Source organism: Electrona antarctica (assembly GCF_951216825.1).
Source record: "Electrona antarctica genome assembly, chromosome: 6".
Taxonomy (NCBI): Eukaryota; Metazoa; Chordata; class Actinopteri; order Myctophiformes; family Myctophidae; genus Electrona; species Electrona antarctica.
In genome coordinates, this window is record NC_136811.1 from 28,791,780 (window position 1) to 28,803,340 (window position 11,561).

Below are 11,561 nucleotides of genomic sequence, written 5' to 3' on the forward strand. Positions count from 1 at the left end.
TTGATCCTTTGTGTAGGAACCCTGTGTATAGAATAAATCAGTTTGATCCTTTGTGTAGGAACCCTGTGTATAGAATAAATCAGTTTGATCCTTTGTGTAGGAACCCTGTGTATAGAAGAAATCAGTTTGATCCTTTGTCAATTTCTCAAAATTGTTCAACCCCATTTGTTATTTATTTTATTGTTCAAAATCTCAAGGCTCTCGTTGCAAAGACACTCATACATGATACACTACTGTACTTGATGACTAATTAACAACAGTCTGATTTCTTTTTTAATAAAGCAACTCTCTCCACAGACATATTAAATATTTGTTCTTTTTATTTGGCACAACACAAAAGTGCTTCAAGATAACACTGCCCATGATTAGTCTGGCACGAAAACAATTTCATGGAACATTTATTGGTCTCATTCATCATACCTTGGTGTAAGTCTGTCCTTAAAATGCTTAAAAGTTCTTTAAGGCACAATATGTGTAAAAGGTTACACATTTTGGAGTAGAGATAACATTTTGTGCAAATGTTCCTGGAACTTTTATGGTTTATTTGTTCATTATGTTTAGGACTAAATATGACGCATTCCCCATATTTGAACCCTCGAACAATAATAATAATAAAGAGCTTAAAAGTGATTTTAGCTTGTATTCAGGATTAGTAAGACAATTTTAAGATAATTTAAGTCAATTTATCTTATTGCACTAGCAAATTATTTGGTTGGTGTTGATGTTGACTTTTAGTATCTTCATCTTTAACTTGTTATCCTTAATACAATATGATATCACTTAATAAGCGTGGCATTTTTGCTGTGGATATGAAATGTATACCAACATATTTTATATTATCCAAGGACATAAATCTCTAAATCACATTAAGGTCTTAGCCTATATAAATATGCTGGTTTTCTATCGAAGTACAAAAAAACACAGGTTCATCACCCTTTTTTAAATCAATAACTTATCCCTAGAAATTGCATTTTATTATCACTGCAGACAAAACCCCAGCTTGTAATTTCACATTGTTTGGTCAGATATATACGTCATTGTCAGAACAGTCGAAAGCACAACACATTTTCAATGTTTTTCAATGTTTTCATATAAAGAAAAGAAAATAGAGAATCTTTGGTGGCTAAGCAAAAATAGAATAAAAATGTCTATAAAAATGCATCAAAATACAATAAGTTGTCAACGGCTACAGCAAAGGGCCAACAAGGCAGAGAAATCCAGCGTTGACTTAAACTATGTATAAAAAAGGACACTTTTATATATTTTTGTATTTATCACAAAAAGATCATAAATTACTTGAGACCTTCAGAATGTGCCTGCCTTCGGACAACATCCTGTCACCTTGATGCAATGCAAACAGAACCACTGAGGTATATCATCTCGATTACTATACGTCAAGCATCATGCGGCACCATGGGAGAGAGACATAAAAGTGCATAGAATTTAAATTCATGTCAGTCTGTAGTACTTGTTCCATTCCAAATGTCATTCTCTTCCAAATGCTCTTGTCCCTTTCACTACCCCTAATAAAGGTATTGCATGTGTATGGATAACAATCTATGGAAATGTATTTTTCAAATTATGCTATTGTATCCTCTTTGAGGATAACCATCGTCTCCCTTCATATCTCTCCTCTTCTTTAAAAAATCTTTAAAAAACATTTCACGTCCTCATTCAACTTGATCTTCTACCAGACTCAGCTTGACAGCTTCCATAGGATACTGTCCAAAGAGATGACATTATCTGGATTGCCAGAGATTGAATAAGAGCAAGGACATATGGAGAGACGAACACGTTTTGGGTTGGAACAAGCCCATGATGTCCACTTGGTGGTATCATTCATGTTGGCAGAAAGAAATACATTAAAATCAAAATAGTGTTACAACATTTCTGACACATACACTCATAATATAAAAAAGAAAAACATGGTCTTTGTTTCTGTAGAAACAAAACAGTCACAGCAGCAATGATACACTGTCTCTCTTCTGGTCACATGACTTCACCTCTGGTCACCTGATCCCGTGGAGAGCCTATCTACCAATCAGTGATCAGTTTGAGATTATTCACTTTGTAAACATTGAGAGAGAGAAAGAGCAGCTCCCCCTTTCCTCACCCTTTTCCCCTTCTAAGTGTTCTTTGCAGCACTTCCAAAGCATTTTTAAGAACACTTGATACGGTATACGGCAATGCTTTTTGCCCAGAAAATGGTTGAGTGTTTAGACCATGTGACATACAAAAATGCACCTTAACTTCTAGACTGGGTGGGGTGTCCTTTTGTCAGGGTGCCCTAAGCCTAATAGTCAATTTGACAATTGCACAGTAAACTTTACGCCTTGTTCTCGCAATGGTATTAATTCTTATCGGTTTACAGTCATCTGGCAGTGGAGATAAACACTTTTAAAAGTTGACATGATTAAACCTGTGACAGACTGTTAGAAATACTAAATAATGACTTGTTTTACTAGCAACCACACAAACATGTTGTGTATTCTAAATTATTCATGTATACCACTCACAGTTATTACTAGGGGAAATACTGGTGCATAGCCTGTAATAATTTTACCACAATCCTTGTACAAGACATGTACAAAAGCACCCATAGGGGAATGACACTTTTAAGAATGGTATTGTTTGCATCTACTTTTAAGTCACAGCTTCCAATTACATTTTGTGGTAGCCATTGTGTCCCTCTTATTCAGTTTAATTTACGTCACATGGTGAGAGAGCAGCCCATTAGCAGAATGTTTCTTGGAAAGAGACGAGCACTGTTTTTGCATCATACATCCAGCACCATGTCGTAGTGAGTCTCTTTCTTCCTCTTCCCGCATTTATTTATCAGCACCATGTACAACGTCAGAAGCATGACCCAATAACTGGCGTACACAATCGCCCCTATGATCAGAACTATTTTCTCTGAATCAGGAAAAGGTTTTCTGGTCTCTTGGATTGTGGTATAAATAATACCAACGAAGAGGATGGTGAACCAAACAGATATGGGAATAAGGCCGATGAAATTCACCACAACGGTTTTCCTCCCCGAAGTGCCCCATCCAGCTTTATTGATTGTCGCTATGGCAAACATTTTAGCCGGCAATAGGCTCGACATGTACAGGACGGAGTAAAACGACATGAACACCATGACAATGTTGCCTCGTAGGCAGCTGGCGAATGCGGCCTTGATCAGTGCTACTGCCTGGACAATGAGTAGGAACAAGAGGATATTCCAGAGCCTTCCTTGGTAGAACAGCTGTATTGCAGTGGCAATGAGGAAAAACGGGAAGAACCCCGTGATCACAGCCTCGTAGGTCATCCACAGATGATGCTTGTGGAACCACATGGAGTTGTAGAGCCACTCTCTGAAGTAGGACTTACTCCACCGAGTCTGCTGGTTGAGCCAGCGCAGGTATGTGATGGGCGTCTCAGTGAGGCATTTCGATCTCGCTGTGTATTTGGTTGCGTACCCGAGGCTGAGAACTCTGTTTGTGAGGTGGCGGTCATCCCCAAAACTGCAGTGAGAACCCATGAAGGTCTGGTTGTACCAGTCCTCCACAAACTCGTGCAGGAGAGAGTTCCGGTACATTCCTAATGGTCCACTGATGCACTGGACGCAGCCAAAGTAAGACTGGCAGGCTCGCTCTATGTTGAAGGCCATCCAGTACCGCACACTGCTCAAGAAGGAGATCCATGACTCATACTTATTCAGGATCTAGATGGAACAGGAGAGATTACAGAGAATGATTTAAGAGATGATAAATGATGAAGCATGGCTGATACACAGTAAAAACAGGAGGAGATAATGTTAATTGAAAACCTTGAATTGATATACCTGTACATCACCTCCCACGCCCCCCACCATTGGGTCTTCTTCTAGAACCTTAACCATCTCCACTGATGAGGCAGGGTCCAACATGGTGTCAGAGTCACACACCTAAATGAAATGCACAAAATGCTCAGTACTTACTGCATACGATTTACAAGCTTTGTTCCACAGCATTGTATTATATGACAGATACAGTCTACTGAACACTAGTAACCATGTTTGATACATTTAGTATAAAATATATAATTTTGGAAACCCTTTATCATTCATTCATTTCTCTCAATCATTCTCAAGTTATGATGAAGCCCACACTCTGCATTTGAAATATGTAATGCTTGATAATAATGATTATTGATTATTTGAATTCCATACCATAAAATGTCCCATAAAATGTAAATGTATCTGGTTTTGATCAAATCACACTAGTGCCTCCAACTTACTTCTCAACTTGGAGGCAGCAAATACTTTAGAATTCACACCTAGCGGACACAACACTGAAAATCCTCAAACATTCCCATGCCCTCGCCAACAACACCACTTAGCCTTTGGGACCTGTATCTCATTACACATACAGCCGCTCTCTGTGACTTGTGACAGATTAGGAAGCTCTGTGGAGTGTTGGTATTGGTGAATTAACTGAAACACCATCACTGCATTGGCCATGTATTTGTATGAAGCAGTGGTTAATTATAATTAAGACATTCCATTGGCTTTAGAGGCAATCATTCTAATGAATAAAGAATCTAAAGCTTATGTTTACTTTTTACTACAATCGTCTACAGTATATGATAATTTGCTTGCTAATGATGAGTGTATCACATGTTTTGCCTATAACAGTCTGGTCTTATGTGTTCATCTCAACTTAAAAGATCCTTCATGCCTAAATTGGGAGTGAAGTCTTCACTTAGTCCTTAATGACATCACCTACACAGGTGATGTCATTAGGCCTAAGTGAAGACTGGTGACTCATGAGAATACACATGGTTTGCTGTTTGTATCTCCCCTTGTGTGATAGTTAAATGAAGTGAAGTTAATCTAGAAAATTTATCTTTTGTTCTTCCTTAACTTGTCTTCAGTGTATTGAGGCTACTTTTCTGTGATAAAAGCTAAATTGAATTAGTCTAGTACTGGTCTGAATCAAGCAAATGGATATGTTGCCAGCACATAATCTATTGCAATGAATCGCAGAATTCTTCACACCCAAGTAATCACCACCCACTATTGCTTTGGATATAATCACCAACACTCACTTTTGGCAAGCATTTGAGTGGCACATACCCATTTCTCTCTCTCTTCTCCCTCTCTCTCTCTGTCTGTATTTTCCCCTTTCACTCAGTCCATAAATGGCAGAATTTGTCTAAATAAGTGGGCTCTGGCAGCCTGTAGCCTGGTGCAGGTGTTTGATAGCGTCATGGCAATGAAGGATCTTTTTATCCTCACAAACTACTCTAGTTTCTATTGAATTAAGGCTAATAAAGCACTATTGAGTTAATAAGGTTGATTTTACACCAATTGTCTGCCCTACAATTTACAATTAAGGTATTTAGAAGACACCCTTTATCCAAAGCAACTTACAGCAAGGTAAGACTTGCATAAGACTGCATGGTCGTCAAGGCTAGGTCAGGTGTTACAGGCTAAGGTGGTGTCTGAAGAACTGAGTCTTCAGGTTGCGGCAGACATTTGCAAGTGAGCCTTCAGTTCTAACTGCAATGGGGAGTTTGTTCCACATTTTGGGAGTCTGGGACGTGTGGAGTGTTGTCCTGGATGTTTTAGGGAAGGTTCAGACAGCTTCCCTGTGTTAGCTTTGTTTTCGTTGTGTTGTAGACCAACATCAGTGTTTTGTACTCTGTGCAAGCAGTAACTGGGAGCCAATGGCGGGAGCCAGGAAAGGGGGAGACGTGAACATTTTGGCTGGTTGAAGACCAAGCTTGCTGCGGCATTCTGTATAATTTGGAGGTGCTTATGTGTACATGTGAGTGAGGCCAGTAAGTAGCAAGTTACAGTATTCAAGTTTTATATAACTGAGGTCTGGATAAGAAGCTGGGCTAACTCCTGCCCTGGGTGAGGAAACTGTGCCTGATCCTTCAAGTGGGCATGGGCATCTCTTAATAAATGGTAAATGGTGCATTTATATAGCGCCTTTATCCAAGGCGCTTTACATAGATTGTGCATTACATTCACCCATTCACACACACATTCATACACCGATTGCGGCGGAAGCCATGCAAGGTACCAACCAGCACATCGGGAGCAATTTGGGGTTCAGTGTCTTGCCCAAGGACACTTCGACATGTAGACAGGAGGAGCCGGGATTCGAACCGCCGGCAACCCATGGATCATTGGACGACCTGCTCTACCTCATGAGCCACAGTCGCCCCATGCCCCATGCCATGAGTTAGCTTAAACATCGTATTGTAAATGTAACCTGATGGATCTGACTATTGGCTGTTATGTAATATGTAGCGCTATATTGGATCACTCCAATATATGATAGTTCCTCCGCTAGGCGGAGCCACTATCATATATTGGAGTGATCCAATCGCTCACATAACCATGGTTACCTACGTAACCTTTGGTATTTTTTTACTTACCACACATTTTAATGTATACCTGCCTTGAGTTAACATAATTAAAGTCAAAGATAGTGGTTATAATCCCTTTGTGTAACATTTAATGTATTACATTGTAGGAGCTTCTGATGTATAGTACAGTACTGCATGTCTAAAGCATCTAGGTGTAGATGCTTTAGACATGAACCTCCAATTTAAATAGATGTTTATCTGTTCATAGGTATAATACGCTGTTTCTGAGAGGATTTGTCCTTCATTGCAGACAAGAGGTTAACCGAGAACTACCCTAGCATGGGGCCTACTTTTCACAAAAATGTGGATGCAATAAAATGTCTGAGGCTGTTAGACCAACATAAAACAATGGTGTCCATTATGCAACACTGTTGTGCCATCTTTTTGTGGGGTTACATTTTGTGCCTTGTGCTATCTGACATTGACAATTGCTTCTGCTGGACAATGATAAAGCTTTATGTCTAATCAAAAGCATCGGTAATGGTTTTGTAAATGAAATGCAATTTACTTAGAAATTGAATCCAGGCAGATCCAATAGGCATTATGGAATTGTGCAACGCCCTATTTCCAAAGCTGTATCACATTCTATAAGCATGCCAGGGGAAGTCAAAGCAAATTATAGGCTTGAAACCAACAACCATAGAGAGAATATCACCAAAGACTTGCCAAAGCCTGGATTTGAAATAATCAAATTTACGAAGACCCCAGGTTTGGCATGACACGGTCAGAGTTTCTTTGTATAATGCATTTATCTTTGAACTCTATGTACTAGGCTTACCCTAAACAAACCTCTGACCCAAAGGATGCTCATTTGAATGAGGCCAGGCAGTACAATCTTGTCAAGAGAGGTGATATGAGCCTCCTCCCCTCCCTCCCTCAATAGCTCATGAGCGGGGCGCATACGTTGGTTAGACATACTAACACTCTGACAGGCATTAGTCCGACAACACTGTCGCTCCCGACATGCGTGGCTGGTTACAACTCACCTGTGCCTCCCAACATGTGTGGCAGGTTAAAACTAACCTCAGACATTTATGGCAGGTTAAAACTAACCGGTGGCTTTCTGTGAGGTTATGTTTGGGTTAGGGTTTCGGACCAAACACATGCACCCTCTCCTGTGCAAGGCACGCAAAAGTGGCAGCTTATGTCAAGGGAGGTATTCAGAATGTCAAGAACAGCTGCAATTTAAGTTTCTCATTAAAGCCCCTTTTTCCTTATTGTTTGTCTTTTTTAATCAACACTACTGCTATTGTGTTCTTGATTTTTCAGTATGTGTCAGCCTTCCAACAAAATGTTGCAATATTTCCTCATTATGTTCTCTCTGTGACTCAAACTGAACTGTGTTTAAAACAGTAGGTTACATGTGATTTAGATGTGACTCTCAGGTCTGTGAAAAAAAGGTCTTCTCTTAGTATGTATAGCTGTCTGCTGCCCCTCACGCTATTTCACGCAACATTACACTGCGTACACACAACCACCATCCATCTTAGACTGGCTAAAAGGTGTCTGGGGAGTATTTCTTACAAATTGAATTGTATTATTTGCATCACCTTTAAAAGCTTATTGTATAGAATATAGAATATCTAGTAGCTTCAGTTGTGTAGTATATATTATTAGACTATAACTTGGGGATTTTCTTTGTCTTTCCATGACCCAGTTTTGTGTCCTGAGCCAGACTTTGAATCACAATGATGTGTAGATGATGTAAAAGATCTGCTGTTACATTTAGTCATCGGCTACCCTGCCCTGCCCCTTGTTCATGCTACACCACACTACATGATGCACACAGCCACCATCCATCTTAACCAGACACAAAAGACTCTTTGTAGACCCCATATTTGGTTTGGCACAGCCCTCGTTCCCTCCCCCCAGCCATCCCTTCATCCCTCTCTCCCTTCGTCGTACTACCTCCATCCCCCACTCTCCACTCTTACTCCCCAGCGTTACCTGCCTACAGCCTCCTTCCCTGCCTCAGTCTGTCTTCCATGTGCGCCCTCCATCATTCCTCAGATGTTTTGTCCTAGCCTCCACATGTTTACAGTAGCACACTGGCTGTGAACATCCAGTGTCTACTCATCCCACATCTGCACATCTGGTAGCCTATCTGTTCATATAACCTATCATAATTTTCTACCGAATTCCCCACACTAATAAACCATCCATCCATCCATACATCCATCCATCCATCCATCTAATCTTACCTGCACATAATCCACGCTCCTCCCCAGTGCTTTGAAGGCTGTATACATGACCTCTCTCTTTCCTCCCCACTTCTGCATGATGCAGACACACTTGTTGTTCAGCACCAGCCTGGTGACATGCTGCATACTCTCCGCATAGCTCTCATCCGTCTCCTCGGGTCCTTTGAAATGAAAGTTACTTCTCCACACATATGTGGCTGCTTTGCTTTGCTCCCATCCCATGATCTCTTTGAATATTTCCATCATGTAACGGTCATCGTCCGTGTTGCCGTCGATCACCATTATCACCTTGATACCCGGGTACGACAGCCTCTTCACGGACATCAGGCATTTCCTCAGGTAGTTTGGGTCTTCTTGATATGATGCAATGCACAATGCCAGCGACTTGTTCAACTTGATCGGCGTCTCCAAGGATCGTCTCATGTTCCGGTGTTCTAAGAGGGCAAAGAGGCTCTGGATGATGAGGTGGATGACCAGAATGGCGCCATACAGGCCGAAGGAGAGGTGGTTGCGAGCAGTGGTGAAGAACTGATAGCCCATTATGTAGGCTGTAGAGATGCCCACCAGGAGGGACACGCCAAACATGGTGGTGCCGAATACCCGCAGATAGGTGAGGGCTCTTTGGCATTTCATCTAGGGACAAAAGATTAAAGGAAAACGGGGTGAATAGAGTTTAGGGCCTTTTGACATCTTATCTAGGCACAATAGAAGAATAAACTGGTGGTTGAATATAGAGATTACGAATAAACCCAGATTATAACTTTAATCTGGTAAAAGGACACATCTTTATTTTGATTGCAATGCAATAAAACTAATGTAGTGAGAGGTGACAAAGTGGAAGTGGAGAGTAAAAAGAAAATGTATTTATATATAATGTAACTGTATTAGAACATTTATTCTAATGTATTGAGATTGAGAAGCACAAACTAAGGTTGAAAATGCAGTAATGTCTACTCTCCCTCTCTCTCTTCTTCCCTCCTTCTTCCCGTCCCCAAAATCCCCGTCTAAATGTCAGACAGTTGTGAGTAGCCGATTGTTCCAACTTTCTTTAACGCGGGTGGTCGCACATTACAAGATGTAACCTAATTTAGAGGCAAACTGGCAGCCCAGCCAAAAAGTCCAAGATCCAGGTGTTGTGTGAATACTCATGAGACAAACCTCCACTCCTCTAATATTTTTCAGACCACCACCCTTAAAACATCACCCTGCTGGACCAGCTGGTCCACGAAGAGTTATTATTACTCAAGTAACCATGAGAGACCTCCCCCCTCCTGTGACTCATTTTGTCATTCAATAGCTAATAGATGCTTAATGCACAAAGTCCCAGGTAAACAAAGTCTTATGGTCCACTCCAGTAGTTGTTATGCTGTATTTCTCCTTTGTAATGCTGCTACCGCCATCTGTTTGGCAGACCAGAGCAAACCCACTCAGTGCAGGCTCAACTCGGCCCAGCACAGTGCGGACCACCCTGTGATGTCATCTGTTTATATCTCCGTGGGAAGAAGAAGACAAGAGCTTTTAGACCTTAAGATGTTGCACGTGGCCGTCTCCCCTACTACATTTGAGAGTCCCATACTGGATATCAGGAATATAGTATACATATAATTCCTTCATCATATATATATATTGTGTGTGTGTGTGTGTGTGTGTGTGTGTGTGTGTGTGTGTGTGTGTGTGTGTGTGTGTGTGTGTGTGTGTGTGTGTGTGTGTGTGTGTCACACACAGACAGAAAGAGACAGAGGGACAGCAACACCTATGACTTTAGTTAATGTCTGATTAGGATCATAAGTAAATTAAGAACCTATATCCGTCTAACAGTAGAATATCTGTACAATGAAACTATAAGTACAGTATACACTATAGAATGTCTACATAATATATGCTATCTAAATTACATAGGCCTTTGCATAGGCCTGCAAGGTCGTTCAACATCAGATTACTGATTGAGAAGCACCTTCAGCACCAACACGACCTATATCACAACTTCATCAACTTCAAGAAAGCCTTTATAGACCGTGTTTGGCATGAAGGGTTGTGGCAGGTTCTCAGAAACTACAACTTTGACAATAACCTCATATACAGGTTATTCAATCACTCTATACAAACACAAGCAGTGCAGTTCTCATTAACAACACCATGGGAGAACCGTTTAAAACAACGATCGGTGTCCGTCAAGGCTGTCTTCTCTCCCCTGTATTATTCAATGTCTTCTTGGAGAACATCATGGATGAGGCACTTCAATGACATCGATCTAATGGGGAAAAGCAAAGCCGAACTCCAGGAACTCGCCACCAGACTGGAAGAGGTAGCGAGGACATATGGCATGGAGATAAGTGAAGAGAAAAGCAAGATCCTAGTCAACAGTCACAACCAACTAACACCAAACCAATCACAATGAACGGGCAAACCCTGGAAGTAGTAAAGGACTTAAAATACCTTGGGTCTTTCGTGAGTGAGGATGGCAGCTCCACAAAGGAGATAAAAACAAGAATCGGCATAGCAACATCAGCCATGACAAGACTGGCCAGAGTCTGGAGAAGCAACACCATCAGCTTCCCGGTGAAGGTTAGGCTGTACAAGTCACTTGTACTCGCCACCCTACTATATGTTTGTGAGAGCTGGACACTCACAGCGGACACTGAGCGCAGGATACAGTCCTTCGAGAACAAGTGCTACAGAAGGATGCTACATACAGTACATGTATATCATATAAAGAACACCAGACAAATGATTACGTTAGACAGATAGTCACCATCCATGCTGGAGAATAGGAGCCTCTACTCTCAACAGTAAAACGTTGCAAACTGGCCTGGTATGGTCATGTCACACTCACAAGGCATACTTCGCTGTCAAAGACCATCCTACAGGGGACAGTAGAAGGAAAGCAGAGAAGATGCAGGCAGAGAAATTCCTGGATGGACAACATCAAGGAATGGACTGGAGCTTCCAGACCCTGCT

General features: G+C 41.2%; 1 protein-coding gene across 1 annotated transcript in view; it reads right to left on the reverse strand.

Moving 5' to 3' along the window:
* Window positions 1-252: 252 nt before the first annotated feature.
* The window catches only part of has2 (hyaluronan synthase 2), a 24,003-nt gene continuing 12,694 nt past the window's right edge, over window positions 253-11,561 (reverse strand). Inside the window, exons 2-4 of the mRNA XM_079503356.1 lie at window positions 8,604-9,236; window positions 3,827-3,928; window positions 253-3,706 (exon numbers count right to left, since the gene is read on the reverse strand). Coding sequence (XP_079359482.1) covers window positions 2,777-3,706; window positions 3,827-3,928; window positions 8,604-9,236 — 1,665 coding nt within the window. The 3' untranslated portion in view covers window positions 253-2,776. The remainder of the gene's footprint in view (window positions 3,707-3,826; window positions 3,929-8,603; window positions 9,237-11,561) is intronic.